The 25,095-nt window shown below is 45.3% G+C and overlaps 3 protein-coding genes across 7 annotated transcripts; 2 read left to right on the plus strand and 1 right to left on the minus strand.

Annotated features, from left to right (window-relative positions):
- Positions 1–1,723: 1,723 nt before the first annotated feature.
- Positions 1,724–3,903, minus strand: c1ql2 (complement component 1, q subcomponent-like 2). Its single transcript, XM_076747010.1, has 2 exons — positions 3,007–3,903; positions 1,724–2,588 (listed from the first exon to the last, which is right to left on the minus strand). The coding sequence occupies exons 1-2, from the start codon at positions 3,586–3,588 to the stop codon at positions 2,409–2,411; spliced, it is 762 nt and encodes a 253-aa protein (XP_076603125.1). The 5' UTR covers positions 3,589–3,903; the 3' UTR covers positions 1,724–2,408.
- A 10,708-nt stretch (positions 3,904–14,611) lies between these two features.
- On the plus strand, positions 14,612–19,674 carry steap3 (STEAP family member 3, metalloreductase). 5 transcript variants are annotated; one of them, XM_076746134.1, is made up of 7 exons: positions 14,612–14,990; positions 15,353–15,445; positions 15,811–16,305; positions 16,549–16,876; positions 17,971–18,170; positions 18,276–18,440; positions 18,987–19,670. In XM_076746134.1, exons 3-7 carry the CDS (start codon positions 15,817–15,819, stop codon positions 19,272–19,274), a joined length of 1,470 nt encoding a protein of 489 aa, XP_076602249.1. In that variant the 5' UTR covers positions 14,612–14,990; positions 15,353–15,445; positions 15,811–15,816; the 3' UTR covers positions 19,275–19,670. The 5 variants fall into 5 exon arrangements, with proteins under 5 accessions (XP_076602249.1, XP_076602248.1, XP_076602247.1 ...); XM_076746133.1 differs by having other exon boundaries at positions 15,814–16,305; XM_076746132.1 differs by lacking the exon at positions 15,353–15,445.
- Positions 19,675–20,167: 493 nt separating this feature from the next.
- On the plus strand, positions 20,168–23,254 carry c13h2orf76 (chromosome 13 C2orf76 homolog). Its single transcript, XM_076746232.1, has 5 exons — positions 20,168–20,453; positions 20,780–20,830; positions 21,487–21,524; positions 22,259–22,340; positions 22,951–23,254. The coding sequence occupies exons 1-5, from the start codon at positions 20,324–20,326 to the stop codon at positions 23,025–23,027; spliced, it is 378 nt and encodes a 125-aa protein (XP_076602347.1). The 5' UTR covers positions 20,168–20,323; the 3' UTR covers positions 23,028–23,254.
- Positions 23,255–25,095: the final 1,841 nt, after the last annotated feature.

Consider the following 25,095-nt stretch of genomic DNA (forward strand, 5'->3'; position numbering starts at 1 on the left):
GGCTCATGATTATCACTGAAGTCTGTCGCAGGTCCATCAGGGAGAACGATCACGTAGAACAAAATGACATCGAAGCAGAAACAGACACACTGAGACTCCATGAATCTTCTGCCCCGGTGCATGCTGGGACGGTTCCCAGCACACCTACCTCCTGTACCTGCAGTCACCACGATCAGCATTCAGACTCTACTTATTTTTTATTTCAAAATAAAAGCACTGTTACTTGTGATAAATTCATCCAGGAGTCAAGAAAACAAACCTTAAACTGTCTCATTTGGATGAGAATACACTGAATTATTTTAGGCTAAATTAAAAAAAAAAAAGGACATTGAACAACATGACCCATGAAGACCAAGGACAGAACCAGTATGTGATGTTAAACAGAACCAGTTAAACACATCAGCTTCTGAGAACATTATCAGGTGTCGATTTAAAAACATCTGAAAACCCTTAAATCCCTCTTGTTCTGAAACACCTGGACAGAACGACAACCCGCGTGATCCCATGTGAAGGTCTAACCCTGATGACCCATATTAAAATGTTTAATTACATTAAACCCTGCAAGCTCGCTCAAACATGCAGCCTCAGGTGCGGCGCAGCACTCAGGTACCACCTGGCGGGATGGATAACGCATGCTGCCCCGCAGGATGTGACGCTCCATGTCTTAAGGATCTTAAGTGCGTTCTTAACATGCTGCCGGTGTCCCGCAGCCGCAGAGTCCAGGCGGTTTAACGACGACGCCCGTCCTGAATGAGTGTGACGTGCTGAGCTGTTGACTTAATTAATGAGACACTCATAAAGCACGAGGCGCGGAGACAAAACGTCATCTCAACATTTATCAGAGCGGGATGGATCGCTGTCCTCACAAGATATGCATGCAGAGCTGTGTGGCTGGGACAGGCCATCTATCACACACACACACACACACACACACACACACACACACACATATCCTCTCTCTTTATGTCTCCAGTGATGAAAGAACTGGAGAACTTCTTCAGTAAAGGTGCAGCCACGTAAACATCATATTAATACTGTTCACAGGACAACAACAGACTCTGTACAGCAAAAGTCCTGCATTCAAACTCCCACTTAAGTAAAAGTACACAAGTATTATCTGCAAAAAGTATCATGGTAAAAGTACTCCCTGTGCAGTGAAATGTCTCCTGTGTCTGATGTCTGATCCTACGTGACATTATTAGATTGTTCATACTAAAGCTTCGATGTTAGAGCAGCATTTCACTGTTGGAGCTGCTGCAGGTGGAGCTGCTGCAGGTGGAGGTACTGTTAACTACTTTATGAAGAACTGGCTCATCTTGAACAGAGTATTTTACGAGTTTTCATTATTTTTATGTAAAATCTCCATTTGAGAAGTAAAATCAGATAAATGTAGTGGATAAAAGAACTGTGAAGTGGCATAAAATGGAAATACTCAGGTATAGTACAAGTACTCTAAAACTGTACTGGAGTTAATGTACGCGGCTCCATTTGTCACACACATTCACACTCAGAGCGGACTGTGAGATCCGGATGAAAGCAGCTGATTAGAGAAGCGTGGCGTCAGAAGCTGTGAAATGATATTTGAGCAGGACGATTGGCCTGCGGCCGCTGCGAGACTCTGTCTGTGAACTCAAAGCTTCATCCTGCTGCACAATCACATTCTCCCTCATCACAGAAACATTTGGCCTCAGTTCCACTCTGACTGCAAGTCCAACACCGACGTAGAAAACATCATCATTTATTGAAATTACTGACCAACGTTTATACTGGAATACCAAGACAGATAGAAACATTTCTGGACATTGGACAGTTAACTGCAGCCTACAGCGTTTACGGGTTCACTCATTTCTGCTGGAATAAATATGTACAGAAGTGCATACATATGTGTAGACTTTATATATATTTATAGTATCTTTGTGAGACACTTTCAAGCAAAAAAATAGCATCACAGCACACAGTAATGTCCTCTGTATACAGGGCAGGTCAAGGCCTTTCTGCTGCTCCTCTGCAGGCCGATGAACAACCTGAACTCTGCACAACAACAACAACATCATCTGGACTGCAAATACAGGCTGAATCCATCGTGTGAAGGCAGATCTCAAACCGCTGGAGGGAGATAACTCTGAGGGTTTTATATTTCTGAATAATTACTTGAATGAGTTTTAATTCCACTTATTTCCAGAGCAGAACAAACGTGTCAGGAGGGTCCTTGGACGTGCTGGAGTGGACAGATGTGTCAGCAAACATATGAAACTATAGTGGAAATAAGTGGAATTATTTCACCCCCCAAAAAATAATAATTATATAAGGAGAGTGAGGTTTTGCGACTGAATGTAGACTGATGGTGACATCTTCCTGTCGGTCTGATCAACACTGTTGATCAGATGAGATTTGTTTCTCTCTTCACGTTAGTCCGGGTACAAAAGGAAACCGGAAAACGTGCTGTATTTGTTGTTGTTTCCGCCGTGCGCTTTGCCGCCGTCCAGTTTGACATATATCTCGTCCCCGGAGTCCAGATGCAGGACGACGCTGTTGCTGGCGTAGTCGTAGTTCTGGTCGGCGTCCTGCGCTATGGCGCTGGCTCGGACCTGAAAGTGAAGAGAGAGAGACAGCTTTGACCCAGCAGTGACCGCCCCCCTGCAGGCAGACCCCTGTGCGTCCTTCACAGCAGCACCGACCCAACGCGTGTGCGCGCCGAGCCTGGAACAACACCGAATAAGCCAAACCAGAAAACCCTGACCTCTGTGTCACAGGTGAAGCGCGAGGCTTCGGCTTGTCAGACGTTTATTAACCAAACTGGATCCACATCACAATCAAGGTTTGGACATTATTTTAAGTGCGTAATTGCGCTCCATGGATCTGCAGCGCAGCTGAGAGCCGACACACACACACACACACACACACACACACACACACACACACACACACACACACACGAAGCAAGAACCTTACTTAGCGTGTTTAATCAGCACGTGCACAGCGCAGGTGTTAATTAGGGATCTTTACCTGTCCGTTTTTGCACAGGTCTGCCCACATGCTTGTCCCGTCTCCACCGCGCATCAGCACATGATAGGTGAAGTAGTAAATTCCAGACACTTGGCATGTGAACTTGCCGGTTATCGGGTCGTAGTGGTTCCCCAGGTTCGTGACTACGTCGTCGAACCGCAACACTTCGTATCCCTCGTGAGGGTTTTTCAGACCCACGTAAAACGCTATCTTTGCCCCGCCGATGGCAGAGCCCAGGTCTCCACCGGTCTCGGTCCGCGCCGTGCCCACTACCCCAGGATACCCCGACTTTCCAGAGTCCCCTCTATCCCCCGGCGGCCCTCTCGGACCAGGTGGCCCCGGTTCGCCTGGCGGGCCCCTCGGCCCGGGTTTACCCGGCCGACCCGGCTCGCCTTTAGTCCCTTGAACAAAGGACGGGGAGGGGATGGCGCTCAGGTCCTGCATGACCTCCAGAGCCGTGGCGCTCGGCTTGGGGTTGTACGGGTCACAGATCATCCGACAGGTGCCCATCATCTCGTAGTGCGCATCGGTCTTGGAAGTTTGGACCAGCAGGGGGATCGCGATGATAAGAGCCAAAACCATGACGATGCCAACCACAGCGGCGACGATTCTCTTCCTCTGGAGAGTCCGAGAAGCAAGCGCTAAAAAGTCCGTTTTGCTTTGGGACGTAATGGTGGAAGGTGGTGGAGCGTTACAAGTCACGACAAAAAGAGAGTGGACCGACAGGGAGTCAGCGAAGCCCGGGATGAGGAGGAGAGAGAGGAAGAGCCGCGCTGGAGCCCTGGAGCCAGCGCGCCCTGCAGCGGTTGGCGCGGTGCCACTGTCGCTTGGCTTCACGCGGCTGACAGGCGAAATATTCGCTTTGGCATGACTGGACGCGGCGGATCTCCGAGCAGAAAGAGGCTTCCAGCGCTTTTTGTTCGTCTGCAACAAGCGAGAGGGGGTCGAGAGCTGCTGACGTAACGAGTTCAGAGCAAAGCCTGTTGCAATTTGGATTAAGACTGCAACAATAATCACGCCATCTTTATGTATGAATTATAAATCCCTCTGCATAGCCTCGAGGGAGACGGATCAGGAAGCATTACTGACACTTTGAATTTCTAGCAGACTGTGAGACATTTCCTCCTTTATCTCCTTTATAGAAAAATCATCTTAATGCAAGTTCTGTCTTGGGGAAGAGGAACAGAATAAATTAATTTAGACGGAGGAACAATCTGCATCAAACACGTGAAAATACAGCAAGTTTATTTCATGTTAAACCCGAACTTTACTCTGGATTTCCAAAAAAAATGTTTGTTTTGCAGTTATGTTCGGGTGGAGCAGGTTGATTAGCAGCCAGCTAATAGACTCACCAGCATCTGCTCACAGAGAGAGAGCACAACAGAACACAGCCATCAGAGTGTCTGTGTGTCACAATAAGTGCAGGCAGAACAACACAAACCCCCGGAGAGCAGCTTCATCACTGCATCTGATTTCCTGTTTGTGCCTCCTTCATCTCACATGAGGTGAGACTGCTGACCAGGTCACATAACACACCTGCTGTTAGAATAGGATTGAAGTTTTAATTAAAGGTGTTTCTTATGGGATCAGAGTTGGGTTAAAATGCAAAAACAGCTAAAAGCTCACAGCATCCTGTCGTACTGTCTGCTGATTCTGGAACCAGTCCGACGGTTCTGCAGGAGCGTTCTCGGCTGTGTGGAGGTGGAACGTTAACAGCAGCTGTTTCCTGCGTCCCTCAGCAGTCTCACCTCATGTGAGGAACTCCAGCTGCTGAAGTTTGCTGATGTTTGTGCTCATGTGGAGCCTGCAGCTCCTGCACTTCACCTCCCTGGGAGCCTCCTCAACAGGAGGAGATCTGTTTGTGTCACGCATTGTCTCAATTCCTGACTGATCTTATGTCATCTGGCCTCTGGGGACCCTCTGTGGAGGACAGCACGGGCCCCGGGGCCCCACCACGACCCTCAGCTTCTGGGTGACGAAGAGCTTCTGCAGTTGGGGCCATCTAAAAGTTGGCTGGAGCCCATTTCCTGTTCGCCTAATCTGTTACAGAGACACGACTTGCCTTCTGTTGTCAGGATCAGCTCATCTTTATCTCCACAGATCCAGGATTTAACCTCAGATCCCCTTGTCTCAGCAGGCTAAGCTAGCAGCTAACAAAGCGCCCATGTCGATTTCCAGGAGCTCCCCCACACTGCTGATGAGTGCCAGACACACACACACACACACACACACACACACACTGATCACACAATCCGTGCAGACTTGTGCGCTGACACTCCAACAGGAAGCCACAGAGGCCCCACGGCGTCACCACGCTCCCCAGTGGGCCCAAATGAAATCATTCAGTGTTGGTGATTAGCTTCCTCGTGCTTGGAGAAAAATGTTCGAATTCAACAGACTCACTCCCAGCTTGATTTTTTCTGATGCATTCACTCATTGTGTGTGTGCAAAGTCCTCCACATTATAATCCAGAGCTGCAGGAAGGTGAAAGATGGTTCTCAGATTCGGCCTCAGTCTTTAGAAAGTGAGCTCCTTCATTTCATGACGTGTGATTGGTTATGATGTCACACACCCAGACGCTGCCTCTGCACCTTCATGGATGGTGCTGAAGGAGAGTCTGTTAGTCAGTAATCCTTCCTCTCATTCACACACACACTCTGATCATGACAGTGAATGGGATGCTGTGTGTATTTTGCATTAAGTTTGTCTTTTTAAATTTGAAATTCATTCAGATGCAGACGTGACGATTTCAGGTCAAATTAGCAGTTTGTTTAACGTCTGTAGAGGAAGGCAGAGTGCTCAGAACAGAAGACTCGAAATACTTTCACTCAGAAATCAGTGAATGCCACAAACTCTCTTAAATCCCATAAAAACAAATCTGTTGACGGCAGCCGGTCTGTCGCCGTGCCAAAGCGTGCCAGCCTAAGTAGGCTACACCTGTTGTTTCGACGTGCCACGTCACATCCATTGTTAATTAACTTCCCATATGCTGCTCGTGTCGTCTCCAGGTTGTAGCTGCAGGTTGTGAACATTCATCAGAGTTTCTGCGTTGTGTGAAAACAGATCTGGACTCAATATTTAACTTACTGAAATGTTGGCAGATAAACAGCTGAGAGGGATTCAAGAGGATTCACATTCAATAAGTGGATTCAACACTTGAATCAGATTCAGTCAGACGCAGAGAATCTGATGTCTCCATTTTTTTTAAAGTATATTTACTTAAGTACAATTTTGAGGTACTTGTGCTTTACTTGTGTATTTTCTGCTCGTACTCCAGCACATCTCACAGAGACTCTTTTTACTCCACTAACGCCTTCACTGACATTTTCAATGCAGGACTTTTACTTGTGACAGAGTATTTTTTCAGTGTGGTTTTAGTACTTTTACTGAAGTAAAGGATCTGAGTACTTCCTCCACGGCTGCATGTCTCTGTTCAGGAAACGAGAGATGGCTTCACCTGCTGTGCGTCATGTCTGTGTCTTCCTGCTGGTCAGTGCTCGTCTTCATACAGTCCACTGTGTCTCGGGTCAGAAAACTCACTGTTTGTCACGTGTTTTACACTAATGATTCAATGAGAAATGACACATTTTAGCATTCAGTTTGCAGGACTTGTGCACAAACACGTCAGCTCTCAGGTTCACTGAACCTCTGACTGCCTCTGTTCTTCGCTCCAGGCCCCAGAAGCAGTTTGGAGACTCTATAATCACAGACACCCTCAGCTGAACATCGCCAGCAGCCACAGCCAAACGTTAACAAACTGTCTCTCACTCAGCTTTTGCGTAAATGTCAGTTTGACACGTTCGGCCGAGCGGCTCAGCATGCTGCTGAGGGCCACGGCTGCAACACGTTAACACGCCGAGCAGCCACATGTCAGAGGCCGCTTCCTGGCAGCGTGTCGGCCATGATGCAAACGCCTGCTTGGCTCTCTGTTACAGCGAGTCAGGATGGAACCATTTGTATCACCGTGTTTGTCAGTAAAAGATGGTAGAGGAAGATCACACACACACACACACACACACACACACACATTATACATTAAATTACACTTTATACTATTTTACAGTGTTTTACAGTTATCTCTTATACTGTATTTTAATTTATGTGTTGATTATGTCTTCTATTGATAATTTTGATCTGCAAAGCAACTAAAGTATCAGACAAATGTAATCAAGTAAGAAGTAAAATATTTCCCTCTGAGATAAAGTAGCTTAAAATGGAAATATTAAAGTGAAGTAAAAGTACTACAAAATGTAAATACTCAGTTATATACCACCACTGCTGCTCTCACATTTGGGTGTCCACATACTTTTGGCCGTGCAGTCCATTCATGTGGTATTTTCTATTGGGAATCTTGAAATGTCTGAACCTGCTGAATAGAAATAAATGACTGAAAAGTAAAATGAATTCATGTCTGAAAGTGGAAGCTGCTGCACTGACCACATAAAATGTTCAGAAATAAGAATGAAAAGGAAATGAAGACACGTTTCCTATTGTCATTCAATAAATGAGTTCTGTTCTGAAGAGAAAACGCTGTTTGTCATATTTCAGTAAAAGCGTCCATGTGATGCCGTTAATCTGTCCAGCGTTGGACTGCAGGTCCACGTTTGTTCATCAGCAGCAGTACAGAACATTTTCTTTGCCCTCAGTGGACTTCAACATTGGCTGTGACTTGGAGGAAGGTCACTGCAGAACATAAAGTTGCCTCAGTCAAATTAAGCCTCCTCTTCGGCAGTCGGAAGTGCATGTAAATGCATTTTGGTGTATCCAGAAAGACAAGTAAGGCCTGGGAGGAAGAACTGCGTGGTTAAAGGAATTAATGAAAAATAAAGACGGCAGGAAAAAGCAGCGTCTGTGTGTCCGCCTGCAGGAGAGCGTGGAGCCACAGACGCAGAGCGAGGAGGCTGATAATGTGTGCTGCCTTCAGCCAAATCACTGACTGACTCTCCGCCTCATGCAGATGCTTCTCTCTCATTTGTGTCTTTGCTGCGACTTCTGGGTAAAACTACGTTTCAAACAATCTAACAGAGGTGCAGCCAAGGTGGATTCACACCAGAGTCTGATCCGAGATCAGTGCCTTCACAGGACTGTTAACATCTGTTACGTCCCACAATGCATCTGCTCGTTGAACGACGGAGAAAAATGCATCCTCACAGCGAGGCTGCTGTGACTCAGTAAAGTCAGCGTGAGACGTGCAGAGTAATGTCTGAGCTTCAAAGTGCTGAGCGTGTCCTCATTCACTTCAAAATGTCCGCCAGCAGCATCAGATCACAAATAAATCAGTTTGCACATCAACGTTCAGACATTACGACGATAATAAAGACACCAAGCAGCGTAACGAGCAGCCAATCAGCGCTCTGTCAGGTTGGTGTTTTCCTGACCTTGGACGTTGTGTTTTGGTGCCAGGCTGTGCACAGGTGTGAGGACAGGTGAAGGTTCAGTCAAGTCAGCCAGCACAGAGTGAGCTGCTGGTATTTTGGGACTAAGTTAATAAAAACTTTAGACCAAGAATGTCTGGATTTTATCAAGAGGATCAAACAAGCTATTTTCCCATACTGTATTTACCAGTGTTACAGGAGCCACCATGACAGTCTATGGGAAATCTTCTTGATTTTCATCATAAAACAGGCAGTGCTGCCCTCTTACTCTCATAGCAGGCTGATTGGTGGAGTTGGTGGAGTTCCTCCTCTCAATGCTGGACATGTGATCTCCTCCTCCTGCGACAGACCAGTCCACAGACCTCCTTCTGTGTGCACCTGCATCCTGAAGTTCATCTGAAGCTCACCAGGCGTCAGGGGTCTGACTTAGATGAATCAGGCGGACATCATGGAAGTGCCATGCAGTGGAAGCTGTGAAGTATCAGCTCAGCAGGGCGTCACTGTGCATGGAAAAATGATTAGATGTTGATTACAGCAACCAGTAACTCTATCAACATACACATGAGCAGGGTATTTAAGATGAACTGTTCCTGTTGTTTATTCCTGTGTTTTTGCATCATTCATCATTTTGTGCCTCTTACCCAGGCCGAGTCAGCAGGACACACGGGGTAATCCAGACCGCCCTTTGCCAGCATTGTTCCCAGCTCCTCTTGGGGGATTCCTGAGGCGTTTCCAAACCAGATTAGATACATAATCTGTCCAGCGGGGTCTGGGTCTACCCCGGGGTCTCCTACCAGATGGACGTGCCCAGAAAACCTCCAAAGGGAGGGGCCCAGGAGGATCCTGATCAGATGCCCAAACCCTCTCCGATGGCTACATTGACGTGATCTGTGTGTTCCTGCAAAGGAAAATACATTGAAATATCTTCAGAAACACAACAAAAGCCAGAATTCTGTTTGAGTAACGGAAATTAAGGACAGAAGGACGCTCGATGAGATTACCACAGAGATACAGATGCTACTCACATCACTGTCGCTCACATAATCACTGTAATTAAATGTACCCTTTGGATATTACTGCTTTCATAAAGCGGCTTACTGCCTGTAAGACCACGACAACTCTTCTATCTGAGGTAATATCATCCAGTGTAGGACTAATAAACTCTCCTGTCACATGTAAGCTCTCTCAACAAAATGTCTTCATTAAGAAAAACTAAATTTCACTGAAGAAATAAGTGTTTTGCTTATTTTTCTTTCTATCCTTAGGCACTGGAAGGAGGGTGCTGCTGGCGCTGCAGCTCCCTCTAGTGGCGGCTGCTTAAACTCTCAAATGCATTACCAGCAGTAAGAATTTTAACTCCATACCTGTCCAGTAAAAACGAGCCTAAAACACCCGTCCAAGGCACACACAGAGTAACTGTTGGCTGCTCTTCAGTACATGTGTGCTTGAAATTGTGTGTAAAATCCATATTATCACTGAAATCCTTGATTTGAGGTGCCTGAGCTGTAAATAAGACACTAAAGTGGCATTTTGGCCCGTTCAGAATTTCATTGGCTATTTGAAGTGTCAGTCATCTCCAAACTCGACTACAATTGGCTCGATCGTGGAGGGAAAAGAAGGAGGCCCTTCTGTTCAACTCAGAATATTATTGGCTGCTCTGGTTGCCAGGCTTCATATGGCAGATTGTGATTGGTGATCTCAGACTCTGGGAAACTGGAGACAAATTGGCGCCAATCAGTAAATGTTTGCGGAAGTTACAACAGGGAAAACACGGGGAATGTGAAAGGAGAAAACGTCGTTTTGTGGATTATTTTCATGTTTTGGACTGAATATCTTCACTGCTGTGGATCTTCTGGACCTTTGTGGACGTTTCAGACCGTGTTTGTCGGGGTGGTACCGATCTGTGGATCAATGAGAGACGTCAGTGGTGAGTTTCCTTAATGTGTGAATTTTATAAACGGTTGTTGATCATCAATCGATTCAGGAGACTCAGCTTTCTAACATGTTCAATATGAATACAAAGGTGAACATAACGTTTGTGTCAGGCAGAAGAACCAGATATTCTCCCACCCACGGGCCGTTGGACCTGTGTGTGTGCGCGGGTGTGTGCGTGTGGCTGTAACCTTGTGGTCACCTGTTGTTGCCGTGGTCGTTGTTATTGTCGCCGGTACATGTAGTCATGCTTGTATATTCAGAACCATAATTTCATACATGAGACTGTCTGTGAGGAATAGTCACATCTTGAAGTGAAAGTATTGATAGACCTAAGTATAATATGAGTGTTACCAGCAGAATCTACTGAAAGCACTCACAGTAAAAGTACTCGTGTACGAGTAAAGTGTTGCTGTCAGAGTTTTTCTATCTGCTGTCTGTGGATTCATATTCCTGCTGCATTCATGTGTTTTTACTGCTGTAGATGTTTCAGCTTGAGCTCATTGAACTACTTTATATCCTGCTTTAATCTACAGCAATACATCAGATTCTATAAGATCATCGTATGTTTCCCACGTATCTCCAAAAAGTCTGACGAGCTCAGAAAAACAGGCTGTTTTCAGCTTTGTGACGATGCATTTTCAGCTGATCCAAGAGGCTTTTGAAAGAGTTTATTGAGCTGAAGGAGGAAGAGATTTTTCTCCAGACATGAAGGAACTCTTCATCCTTCAGTTCAGCACAAACACTCAACACATCTGGAGATACGAGCTTTTCACTGGACAGGAAGGAATCTGAAGAGTAATTAAACCTGCCAGACAAATGTAATGGAGTAAAAGTAGAATATTTACCTCTGAGATTTAGTGGAGTAGAAGTATAAAGTAGCATTAAATAGAAATACTCAAAGTACAGAAGGTCGTATTTTGGAACATGCAGCATCACCGTCACATAAACTCCATCAGACAGCAGCAGTGGGTCAGTGGACCACCACCTCAGAGTCCAGGTCACCTTCACAGAGACATTTGTCCTCTGGGTTGTCTTTTACAATGCAGATTCGTGTGAGAGCAGAAGCGCCTGCAGGTCCTGTTCCAGTTCACTGGGCTGCAGAGGTGTTTCATACAAAATAAAGAAATAAAGGGAAAAGGTCAGAATTACGTAAAACAGTTCAGTTCCAGCGACCAAGACTCTGCTCCACAGATCAATCCTGGATCTGCTTTATGACCGTCGCGCTCAGCTTTGCTTTGGCTGTGCACTTACTTCATTTGGTCTGTTCATTTTAATCCAGTGTAAAGTTTTCCTCTTGATATTCTGCCATCGTTCTGATCACCAGGACATCGTGCAGCTCCTCAGACACGCCATTCACTCTGTTTATGAACCAAACTGGACACGTGGCTTGTTATAGGACAGTAGTGGTTCTGTGTTCATGAACATCTCCACAAACTTTCATTATAATTAATCTAATAGCTGTTGAGACATTTCACTCAAAACCTGTACCAGCTTCACGGTTTACCAGATTTGGTCCATCACTTCATTTCAATCCATCCCTGTTCTGAGTCTGACTGCGGACCATTTCTGATCGTCTGTTCAGGGCTGGAATCAAATACAGTTAATACCCCAAGTGATATATTTGACATATAGATTGTCTTTTTGTTGTGCTAAACATCTCTTGCTGCAGTATGAAGTACAGTGTTAGCGGCATGTTAGCAGCATGCTAACACTGTACCTCACTAATGTTTGAGTGCAGCTCAGTCTTTCAGACATTCAGACTGTCAGGTGCTGTAGCTCGTGCTGGCTTTGTATTTCCTTTGTCAGCGACCGGCAGAGGTCAACCTTTTCAGGCCTTCACATTGTGTTAAAGGCAGCAGGCAGCCAAAGAGACGACAGCGCTGACCGGGAAGAGGAAGACATTGTTGGAGTTCTCTGATCACAGATTTTATGAGAATAAAAGTCCAAAAAAAGAACGTCAGTGTTTTCACATCCTGTGCAGCATCCAAAAGGTCACAGCCGGATCTTTATCCAGACTCCCCTCGTCATACCTGAAGGTTTCCCTCCGCTCGCTATCCTCAGAGGTGAGCAGAGCTGCAGGTGTAACAAATGAAGCTCCAGCTGAATTTAATTTTCTCATGAAGTTCATTAAACATTTCACCTGATCGATCATTTGGCAGCAGCGCACGAACATCTGTCAGCTGTCAGAGCGCCTCGCTACATGTTTTTAAGATGAAATGAATCAATAAATCACAGAACGATCTGTGCAATCAAGTACATGTACTGTCAGTCAGAGAGCTGAACACAGGGAGGCGTTCCTTATCATCTTCATCCCCCTGGAAGTGACGATGATGATGTCTGGACTCTGCTGCTCTGTGTGTGCTGCTCCAGTCGAGTCGCTGTCTGAGCCTGAAATGTCAAACGCCGCCGACCGCAGGGATCCTACGAGAGGGGCTGGGAGGAAAGGTCAAAGCATGGTGGTCTCCTTCAAATCAGGCTATTAATAGACCTTTAGTTTTATTAATAACACTCAAAAGAGCTTTCAAGTCTCACTCGGGTAAAGAAATGTCGAATTTTTTTTAGAGATTTGAGTCTCAACGATCCTCCCAACGCAGTGATATGTTGATTTTAACAGTGCAGTTCTCAGTCTGCAGTGTTTTTACAGCGTGTGGTTGAGTTATGTACAGCAGTGTGTCTCAAAGTAACACAGAGGAGACCTGGTCCAGAAAACCTGGTCCGGACTTCAGTCTTTTCTGCTTCTACTCCACAGAAATATTGTACTTTTTTCTCCACCAAGTTTGTGTGACAGCTTTAGTTAATAGTTACTTCACAAATTAAGAGTTTTGCACAAAAAACATGAAGAAATTCAAACAGTCAATTGACAGAAAGTCATTGATCATCTGTTGTTTTAATGGTTTCAGTGGTTTTTGCTGTGGAATCATCTGATGTTTGATCTTCTCAGATGTTTGATTTGCTGCTTTTCCTCTCGATGACCTCAATGATCTGAATGTGTTTGTAATAACGTGGAGCTGTGGACTAAACAAACATGGTGAAGGTGTCACTTTGGACTCATGGTGACCACATTTCTCACTGTTTTCACAATGTTTCCAAAGCAAACGATTGATCGATCGATGGAGAAAATGATCAGCAGATTGATCCAGAATGAAGAGAATCATTAGTTTAACACAAAACAGTTAAAATGAGCTCCACCTCAACCAACTCCAACAGGAAAATTAGAGCTCTGTGTGGACTCTGAACAGAAACACAACCCTTCAGCTCAGTGTGCTGCAGTAGAAGAGCGACACCCAGTGGACAGACTGTGCTATTACTGCACAGCGCTGCACTGGTGGCTGCAGTACATTTACTAAGTAGTACATCTCAGAGGTGAATATTGTACTTTTTACTGCACTGCATTTACTTGACAGCTTTAGTTACCCGTTACCTTCCTGTGCAGTGAAAAGCTCGTATCTCCAGATGTGTTGATGTTGAGTGTTTGTGCTGAACTGAAGGATGAAGAGTTCCTTCATGTCTTTAGAAAATTCTCCTCTTCTTCAGCTCAATGAACTCTTCAAAAAGCCTCTTGGATCAGCTGAAAATGCATCTTCACAAAGCTGAAAACAGCCTGTTTTTCTGAGTAGACTTTGCAGATAATACTTATGAACTGGTACTCGTGTAGGACTGTGGATGCAGGACTTTGATTGTAACGGAGTATTTTCTGTGCTGTATCAGTGATGTGATGTGAACACTGACACAATCTTTGATCAACATCTGCCTCCGTCTCTGTTTGTCTCTGTTTCACTCTTATAAAACTTTTGCATTATCAGCAGACTCAAGCTCAGGGTGCAGCCTTATCTTCCGCTTTCAGATGTGATACCTTTACTTGCTGTCGGAAATATTGACTCATACGGTAAATACTGCAGTCGTTTACATTTACATCTGTTTCGTGCACACTGGAAAGTCGCAGTCTGACGTTACTTAATTTATTTAAATGTTTTTCAGGATTTTTCTTCTGATGAGTTTGCGTTTTATTTTGATTATAAGGAGGATTATGTCAAATATTTTATACTTCACCTTATTTTTCCGTGGCAGTTCTGCTCAGCCTAATGCAGATCTAACAGCTGCAGACTCCTGCTTGCGTTAAAATGCTTTCAGTGGAGCTGCTAACAGATCGGAAATATCTGGAACATGACGAGGAAAACGGCAGCACATGGCGTCTTTGTCAGGAGTCTCAACCCAGAACGGTTTGGAAACGCTTATTTAATCTTTTACAGTGTGTTTCATTTTGTAAACATGTCAGATGCTTTTTACATAAACCTTCAGTTTTAACTGTCAAATAAATGAAGTTTTATTTGCAATAAAGTCACATTTCACTCTGCTGTGAGGTTAGAAGTGTCATAAAATGGGAGTTTAATTCGAACCTGAACACTGACCTGTCAGGACCGCGGTCGTACTCAGGTGAAGAGAGCTGTGCGGTTTTTAAACCTTATCTTTGAAAAGGGAAAGCCAAAAGTCGGAGCTCAACGGGAGCACCTGAAGGCATCAGTGGGCGGGGCTCCTGGTACACGTGACACGTCCACTGTCCTCTGAAGCGCAGGAGCTGAGCTGAACCGAGCAGCAGTTTCGTGTCCAGTGAAGGAGGACAGGCTGCAGGTGAGCGGTCCGGTCCCGTTTCGTTTTCGGTGTTGACAGAAGACGGTGAGTGACGTTCAAATCATCACGTAAAAGTCAAAACGCGTGTTTGTTTGTGCTGTCGGTGGTCTGTCCTTAAAAACATGTCAGCTGGGTCTGTGCTCATCTCTGTCAACTGTTTGAGGCTTCATGTTCACGGACTTTCAGGTAAATTTGATTGAATCTTTTTATCAAAGTGAACAAATAAACGAGCTGAAAGTCACTTTTTCTTTTCATTAGCTGGGAGAAAATCATCAGAACTGTTCAATTACTGCTGAGCTGAAAAGTCCCAAAGTATGAACATGTGTTATTATTCTAGTTTTTATGTTTTTGTGATACAGACCTCCTGTTTTAACGTTGTCATAAGCGTTAATTATTCTCCATTTCAGATTTTTATGTTGTGTGAGTTTTGTTACTGCGGCTCAGAATCAGCTGACTGATCATTTCAACGGGACACAAACAGACATTCAGCTGAAAACAAGGTCAAAATACACATTTAAATAGAAATGACGACAAATACCAGTAACAAATAAATAAATGCAAATGTACTACTGAATAAAAATTGCATAATTAGTAGTAATAGATTACTCATGGACATTACACTTAGACTTTACTTTGAAACTGTAAATATTTAATTAATGATTTGCAGGTCAGTGGATGTTTGAGTGTTACTGTCAGTGAATGTAACTGTTCCTCAGACTGATGGTCTGTGGACACAGAGCTCTGTAGCGCCTCCCAGAGGGGAGAAGTGTTTGCTTTGCACCATGTTTGCTTTTTAAAAGCGTCTTAAACCTGTAAGAGTCCACAGTTTGAGTTCTGACAGGCTCTGTGTCGTCCTCGCCTCCAGCAGACCATGGAGACGGACATGAACGCGCCCCTGCTGGCCGGGGGTGCCTCTGATGCCTCAGAGCCCCCGCCCCGCCTCCCGGGAGGCCCCGTGATCGGCATCATCGGCTCCGGAGACTTCTCCCGCTCGCTGGCGATCCGGCTGGTGGCTGGGGGTTTCAGGGTAGTGGTGGGCAGCCGCAACCCGAGCCGCATTCCCAGGGGTCTGTTTCCTGACGGGGTGGAGCTGCGGTCACAGAGAGAGGCGGCGGACAGCGCAGAGAGGGTGGTGTTTGCCGCACTCTACCCAGAGCACTATCACACCCTGGTGGGGCTGAGGGAGCAGCTGGCCGGGAAGGTGCTGGTGGACGTCAGCAACGCCGTCAGGCTGAACAGCAGGCAGCGGTCGAACGCAGAGAGGCTGGCGGAGCTCTTCCCGAAGAGCAGCGTGGTGAAGGGGTTCAACGTCGTGTCTGCGTGGGCGCTGCAGACCGGAGCCCATGATGGAAGCAGACAGGTGAGGTCAGAGAGGCTGTGAAGAGCAGAGTGAGACCAGAGTAAAAAACATGTTTGGGGCTGATGTTGGTTTGTCTTGACACGGTGGAATCGTTAATTGTCAGATAACATCAAAGTGTCACAGCTCCCTCTTCAGCCACAGCTGGAGTGAAACACCTGGAGACACTTTGTCCACCTTTAACATGTAACAGGGAGACATGCTGATGCTCTGCACCTGAATCCCTCCGTCGCCTCCACCCTCCAGGTGCTGATCTGCAGCGACTGCTCCGACTCCAAAGCCGAGTTGCTGCAGCTGGCCCGTCGCCTGGGCTTCAGCCCCGTGGATCTGGGGGGTCTGTGTGCATCTGGAGACATAGAGGAGGCTCCGCTCCTCCTCTTCCCTTCCTGGGGAGGCCCCATGTTGGCCACCTTCCTCCTCTTCCTCTTCTTCTATGGTTACAACTTCCTGAGGCAGGTACTGCTGCCCTACCTTGATCGAGGACAGAACAACTTCCAGCAGCTCCCGCTGGTGACGGTGAACCAGACGCTGCCGGCCGTCGCCCTGGTCACGCTGGCTGCTGTCTATCTACCAGGTACTGAACGATATGAGCCGACCCGACAGGTGAAGGCTGTCAGGAGTGACAGTGGGCGTCTGTGACGGTCTTGGTCAGTGAATCTTAGCGGACTGGAAGTCTGTCTGCAGCACTTCCTTCCTGATGACACCACACAGGTCATGTAAGACAGCGAGCTGTGATTGGCTGGGGACCAACGTGAGCTCACACCTGACACAGTGACCATCTTAACACAAAGATCTCGTCTAGTCTGAACTTGGTGTGAAGCTAATAGCAATTAGCATCTGGCTACCATGAATGGTAGAACTGGCAGCAGGTGACACATTTAAGCTGGAGAGTCATTTCTGAACAGCACAGTCTTTCACAGACGGCGAGGACGCAGAATGAAGTCATGATGGACAAATACTTTATCATCCACAGAGGTCTGACATCGGTGTGACGTCGTCGTAGTTAGACAGGTCCTGAATATTTAACTCAAAGGAAAAGGAGCCAAAACAGGAACTTTGAGTTTAATAAGACGTTTCTGAGCTCAGGGAGGACGGAGGCGACGCGCTGCTGGTTTCCTCTGCAGCTGAAGGTGTGTGTCAGGTGATCGAGAGTGACTCATTATTTACGACAGTTTGGAAAACTCCTGACACGACGTCTGTGACGAGTCACGAGTCCTGATGTTAAGTTTAAAGTCTGCAGCTCAGAAATATGATTGAAAACTGGGACGACTCAGAGAATTCAGTCACGTTATCCTTTCATTCCTCATGATGTGGTTCGAGCACAGGACGAGCTGCAGCAGCTAAGGACGCTCAGTTTTTCTGCTCGCTCAGCAAATGATTCTTATTGTTTGTTTTTAGCTGAGTGGACTGTTCAGTTAGTTCAGTTTAGCTCGTCCCATGAGGAGGTGCAGAGTTTTGATTGTGTTTTAACATTTTCTCTTTTTCCTGCTTTGGACTGAAACGCTGCTCAGTCATAAAGTTGTGTCTTATCATCAGGCAGGGCAGCGCACTGCGCCAGCCGTTTGCACCAACATGTATGAATCTGTCACCTGGTTGACTCTAACTCAACGTTCAGTGGATGCTGGATGAAGCGGTCTGCTGAGCTGCTTTGGTCCTGTGTGTCCTCAGGTCTGCTGGCGGCGGTCTTGCAGTTGACCAGAGGAACCAAATATAAGAGGTTTCCTGATTGGCTGGACCACTGGCTGTGCAGGCGGAAGCAGCTGGGCCTGCTGAGCTTCCTCTGCGCCGCGCTTCACGCCGTGTACAGCATGTGTCTGACGCTGCGGAGGGCTGTAGGACAGGCAACGCAGAATGCAGCTTACCGCCAGGTGAGCACCGGCCAGGTGAGCTGAATGTTCTCACAGTGTTTGTCCTGACGTTTGACAGCCACACCTGGTATTTCTTTGTTCTTTGTTTGTTTTAATCACTTTTAGGTGCAAGCTGCTGTAGGAAACTCCTTGGCGGAGCACCAGGTATGGAGGTCTGACCTTTACCTGTCCTCTGGAATTCTGGGATTCGGAGTCCTCACTCTGCTGGCCGTCACCTCTCTGCCCTCTGTGGGAAATACCCTCAACTGGAGGGAGTTTACATTTGTCCAGGTCAGCAGATTCGTATGAAAATGAGGTAAAAAGCGAGGTCATGGACACCAACAGGTCAGGGTGGGGTCCAGACGCCCCTGTCCACAGTCCACAGTCCACAGCAACGTTCTCCAGCTTCTCCTGGAGAAACCAGACGAGATCTTTAACCTCTGGGTGTGTTCTGGGTCTGCCACCAGTGGGACTTGGAAAACCTCCAAAGGGAGGCGTCCAGGAAGACCCTGATCAGACACTTGAATCACCTCCTTTGGCTGCTTTCAGTGTGAAGGAGCAACAGTTTGACTGTGAGCTTCCTCCTCATTCAGTCGGGGCTCAGACGCTCTGCAGAGTCTCACCCTCTCACTCCGCTCACGGCCTCATTCTTAAGCAGCCCAAACAGAGATCAGTGCAGCTTTCAGTCTAATCCAGTTGAGGCGTATTTACTGTGTGTGTGTTTGTGTGTGTATCTGTGTGTGCATCATCATCAGCAGTTACGACTCGTGAGGCTCAAACAGCGAACGATGGATTTGTTCTTCTTGTATTCTTGGATCTGTCTTTGTGTGTCTGCAGTCAGGACTCGGTTATGCTGCTTTGACCCTCTCCATCATGCACACTCTGTTCTTCGGCTGGGACTTCGCCTTCTCGCCTGCAGCGTATCCTTTCTACCTGCCGCCGGTGTTCCTGCTGGCTCTCGTCCTGCCCTGCATGGTCCTGGTCGGGCGGACCTTCTTGGCTCTGCCGTGTTTGACGTCAAGACTGGCGAAGATCCGCAGGGGCTGGGAGAGCGCCAGACACCGGCCCCCAAACACCCAAGAGACGATCGAGGTGGATCCTCCAGGAGCCTGTGGAGATGTCTAACGTTCCAGATGTTAAGGGAAAGAAATCTGGAGAACCCAGAAGTGTCTTTTCTCTCTGTGAGAGTCTGAACTCTACCTCTTCCTTCATGACAGCCACTTTTCTCCTTCACACTAACAAGAATCTCACCCGTCTTTCATGTGCTGTTGCCTTAACTTCACTCAAAAGGTTTCTTAACTTTTAGAATATTTTGTAATGTTGAATCTTTGTAACAGCAGTTCTAATAAAACATGTGGTGTTGAATATAAATTGCAGCTCAACATTTCAGTTTGTGTGAACAGAGAAAAATTTAAATTTATTATAAACATGTCATCACTCTCCAATTTAGCTGTGATTAGGACCAAATGGGGCAAACTGGCGGCCAAACAGTCATTTGAATGTACCTGTAGAAATTCAGTTTTTATCCCTGAAGGAGAGAGGGAGAGAGAGGGAGACCTGTTTGTACTGGCTTGAAAGTCAAATAAATGCATAATTTCGTATCTGATGAAAAGAAAACTTGTCAGAGTAGAATGAAAACTGTCTTGAATTAACAGAAAAGAATCCATTTAACACGAGAAGGTTTTTTTTTTTTTTGTAAGTTTGTTTTTTGTCATTTTGGCGTCAAAATGCTGCCATAGCGTCAGAATGAATGATGCGTTCACTGTCTGTATTTACTGAAGCGCTTTTTGGCAGTGGCACGCTTAGCTTTGGGGGGGGAAGTACATTTACTCAAGTACTATAGTTGAGTACAGATTTGAGGTACTCTACTCCACTACATTACAGGGGGAAATATGGTACTTTCAGTATTTAACAGCTTTATTTCCAACATGTCACCTGTACGTTTCTCCACAGAAGCAGCTGGCGGTATAAACGGCCGCTTGTCAATAACCACGAAGAAGAAAAAGATTCGCTCGGTTATCGACTCGTCGGGTCTTCGCAGCTGAACGTTCTCGATTTTTCTGGTCTTGCCTCTGAACACATGCTAAGCTAATCACACTGATGCCAAACACCGCAGTTGTTTGTGTGAGAGCCGTTAAAACAGACTTCTGTCCGCGGGGGCGACCAGCGGCAGGATGGCGACCGAAGCGGTGTTCACTGTCCGCCTGGTGAGGTCCTTCGAGCACAGAAACTTCAAACCGGTCGTGTTTCGCGGAGTCAACTTGGACCAAACGGTGCTGGACTTCATGCAGTTTGTCAGAGACGGTGAGCACAGACACCTTTGATAGAAAAACACTTGAGATTTCAGGTAAAATGTAGAAATACGTCGATAACAGAGTCTGGTGGAGCAGGCTGCTTCCGGTCATTTGTCACGCTTACAGGTTGGTTGGGTTACATGTTTGAGTATTTCCTGACAGACCACAGGTTCATGTCTTAGTTTGCCTCTCAGCCCTTTGCTCTGTTTGGGACCGTCTACTTGTTTTGCTCGTAATATTACCACTCTTATAAAAAATATGATGAATTTATCCTCCAAGTCTCTGATTTCTAATGCCTGTAAATCACAACGTATAACATCCCATAATTTCTTCCAGATATTGCTACACGACCAGGCCTTCCTCCTCCGTTCAGGAAATACTCTTACGGTACGTCTGTCTGACATGTTTGTGTTTTCTAATGATGTTCAGTGATGAGGATGAAGCCTGATGAAGAGCACACTCAGCAGCACAGTGACCTCTGGTGGTGTGTGAGAGTCACAGCAGCCGTTCATCTCTGAAGCCACAGCTGGACGGCAGCTGCTTTAAAGGCCCAGGTGCTGCAGAAAAGGCACGTCATTATGGAATATGTAAAATAGATCAGATTCAGCTTTATTGCCGTGTAGGTTTTCACACATGAGACATTTCTCTCAGTATTTTGGAGCATAAAAATCCACATAGTAAGAAACTAATAAGTGCTGCAATTTAAGCATCTTCAAATTTAAATAGAATCTGTTTCCAAATGAGAAGAGCTGTTCAGTGTCTCGGATGAAGTGGAACGGATGTGCAAATACTCACAGTGTAAAGAATCTAATAATGATGATCATAACAAACGCATCATCCAAAAAGCGAACATGTAAAATATTTAAGCTGACATCAAAGTATTAACGTACGTTTCTTTTGTAGTTCTGTTCCAATCAGCCAGTTACTTTCACCTCATTCTCACCTGGTATCAGGTGAAACCGCTCTCATACGGACTGCTTTGTCTTGGCTCCACATGTCAGCGTCTACGAGCTCTGCATCTGATTCATCTCCTCTTCTTTCAGACACGATGAAGATCACTCACCAAGCACATGGAGCAAAGGTCTGTCTAAAGGAAGCGTGTGACGTCTGCAGCTTGTTTTAGTGGCAAATGACACAGAAACGAAGGTTCGAACGAACAGATGAAAACACTCACTTCCTGCCGAGCGGCAGACAGACAGAGACGAGCTGGTCAACGTAGTGACGCATTTAGGAGGTGGAGGAGACCAGAAACAGCTAAAAGAGAGAGAACACTGATAATAATAATGATTAATTAATCTATAATAATAATAATAATAATTAATCTAATAAAGCAACTTTAACATAAAAAACCTTCAGACATTTGAAGTCTTAGTATCTAGCTAACATTCACGTCCGTATCCTTCACGCTGTGGTTACTGTGACGTCCCACCTGTTCAAACTGTCCAACAGGCTAAGCTAGCGGTGCTAACTGTTGCTACAAACAGCACTGCTAGCTTAGCCACCGCAAGTATAACCTTCATGAGTGACAGCTGCCTATAACGAGTCGACTTCTTCAGACACGAGCTCCAGTTGATTCCGTCACACCTGGAGGAGCTGCACAGGTACAAACAGCTGTGATTGGTCGAGGCAGCCAAAAGCTGGAGGACTTTGGTTCTTAGTGGACTGAATCATTTTTTCATTAACAACTGAATGAGTCTGTTTGGTCACATTTATATTGCAGTTAAAAAAAATCCCCCGACTGCATGTTTCTTAAACCAATGCTGTTTTTTATTTGAAGTTTTCATTTGAATGAAACTGTTTCCTCTACTCTGGCAGACCAACGAGCTCGTGATGAGCTTAGAAGATGATGAGAAGCTCATTCTGCAGAACGACCAAAGCCTGAGAGCCGCCGGCGTCGGTAAGAGTCCGTCAACACTGTTCAGTCAGCGCTCCGTGAAAACCAGGGGCGGCTACTGAAAACCTGCACTCGAGAAAAAGTACAATTACTCCCGTAATTGAAAAAGGGAAAGTGAAACTACCTGTTAATAAGTTCCTCCAAGTACATATTATCAATGCAAAGTAATAAAGAAACAGCTAAAGTTGGTATTATGTTGGAGTTACTGCGTTTCTGCTGAGTTACTTATTATTATTATTATTATTATTAACTTATTACTAACATTATACATGAATATAGCTAACGTTAGCTAGCTAACCACATTTTAGGCATGTAAAGTGTCATCACTAAGAATGCTAATCAATAAATGATTAAACCTGCTTAGAATTGATGAAAGCGACGCTCGTTCTGACTCCAGATCTGCCTGTGAAACATCACGTTTTTCAGTTTTCTTCAGTTTCAAAGTGACGCGCTGACATCTGTCTGGAAAGAAACTGGAAACAGAGTCAGTTAATGGTTCCAGTTCCACCTCTGCCTTTGGCTCCAGTGAATGCGAGTCATGGCGATGGTGGTGATGATGATGATGAAGAGCTGCTTGAGGTTAATGGCGGCGTGTTTCTGTTTGTTGTTTCAGTGAATGAAACAGAAGTGGCCTTCTTCAGGAAAGAAGACTACGAGCTCTACAAAGCAAATCCCAAAACCTCATGGTGACCTCAGATTTTAATTTACAGCAGAGGAGATTCTTAACGGATGGAGGTCAAAGGTCAAGCCCGGCACGAGCAGGGCGCCGTCACGTTTACACAGGAGGTGGTTTTTAAAAGCGAAGCTCATCGTCCTCCACTCTGCCTTTTTTATTTCTGCTCTTCAGTGTGTTTCCCTGCTGCTGCTTCATTTTCTCTGTTCTTTTAAATGTGTTGAATAAAAGTTTTTCACAGCTGAATTTTCCTGAATGTTGTTTTTTTAAAGGTTTGAACAGAGAAATGTTTCCTGCGCTGTGAGCGAGCGAGTCAGTGTGAGAGAGAGTTGAAGTGAGTTTGGCTTGTTTCCTCTCTTTCTATGTGTGTTCTGTGAAGAGCCGATAGGAAGAGGGCGGCACCAAAGCAAACAGGTGCTGGTCCCGTCCTGAAGACCCCCGCGGTGACGGCGTCAGGATGCAGCAGCAGCTCCGTCAGCGGTAAATAAAGAGTGTTTCACATTTTTCACTTTAGTTTTGTGGCTTCTGAAGCTGCTGCAGAGAGCGTGTGGAGATCTTTGTGAGCGTTTAACTGCAGCGTGTTCAAATAGATTCACCTTCATCATCTAGAGATGATCATCCCTCTGCTATGTATATGTCTACATATCTATATTGGTTCATAATAACCATTAATTCATAATTCTGTAGGATCATGAAGATGTTTGCTTCCTTTATAAGAAGCACCTCAAAAATGGAAATAAAAAACAGGAGCTAGAGCTGCAGAAAGGAGGCGTGAAGCTGTAAAGAGAAACAAAGGTGGAGTTTATTTTGGACACGAGGTCAAAGTTTGGAAGTCCTCAAGGCCAGAAGAGTAAAATACTCAAAAATGAAAACGTTTTTCACTAAATGATGATAATCTGCATTTTCTTTCAGCACTGAGTTCCTTTAAAAGGTGTTTGTGAAGGACTCCAGACGTTGAGCTTTTCCTTTAAAGGATCTGAATGTTTCTTCCTTCACGTGCTGTTTGTTTGACTGATCACCATATTTCATGATGGCGTCGTGCAGGATGAAACCCTGATCCTCCACCGCTCAGAAGAAAGGAGTCATTGAAGTTCTCAAAGTGACAGAAGAAGAACAGCCTCTGAAATGTAGGAGAAGAAGGAGAAAGTCGCTTTAAATGGATTTACTTCATAGTTACTGGTTTTAGTGGTTAACCAGTGACGTTGTCTTTGTCATTTATGTCTTCGTTTTGTTCCTCGTGTAGATAAATCTGAACTCTGTCATTGAAACAGAGAGAGAGAGTGTTTGTTTATGGAAGGCAGATGTCTCTCTGTCATTCAGCTGACTGATAATCCAACTGGAAACCACATCTATTTTTACCTCCTCCCTGTCTGCCTGTCTCCCACTCCACTCTCTCTCTCTCTCTCTCTCTCTCAGCTGTGTTTCCTCTCAGTGTTATTTTTCAGTCTCGGTGGCAGCAGGGAAACGTCCTGATCTCCATGAACGTGTCTCAGGTACTTTTTTTGTCTTTCTGTGTCAGTTTACTTTGTTGTTTTATGTCCGATGTGAATCACAAACTTTAAATATGGATAAATGTAAATCTGAAAAAGTGCTGGTGAAACAAAAGAGTGATAAATGTTTGAGGGAATTGAAAAGATCCATCATCACTTTGTTTCTCAGTTTGTTTCAGTGAAGCAACAAACTCCTTTTCATGATCTGATGAATTAATATGATGAATCTAAAACTGAAGGATATTACACTAAATGATGACATCAAAGCACTCGTTCTGTGTCCAGTTAAGTGACAGATTATCCTTTTAATAATTCCATCATTTCCACCTCTCCTCAGATTAAATGATCTGAACTGTCTTAACTTCATTCACCATCAGCATTTTAACAGATTCTACTTTAGTCTTTGAATATTTAACTTTTTTTTCTGTCGTACTGGACTCATCACAGAAAACGATTATTGCTAATAACCACCAGCTGACCCGAGTTTGGGCTGTCAGGCTATGAAAAATCACTGAAAAACAAGATCAAAATCCATTTGTTGATAACTTCTAAAGCCTTTTTTAATGCATGACTAACTACTGCCAAAGAGAAAGAA

Source organism: Chaetodon auriga, chromosome 13 (assembly GCF_051107435.1).
Source record: "Chaetodon auriga isolate fChaAug3 chromosome 13, fChaAug3.hap1, whole genome shotgun sequence".
Taxonomy (NCBI): Eukaryota; Metazoa; Chordata; class Actinopteri; order Chaetodontiformes; family Chaetodontidae; genus Chaetodon; species Chaetodon auriga.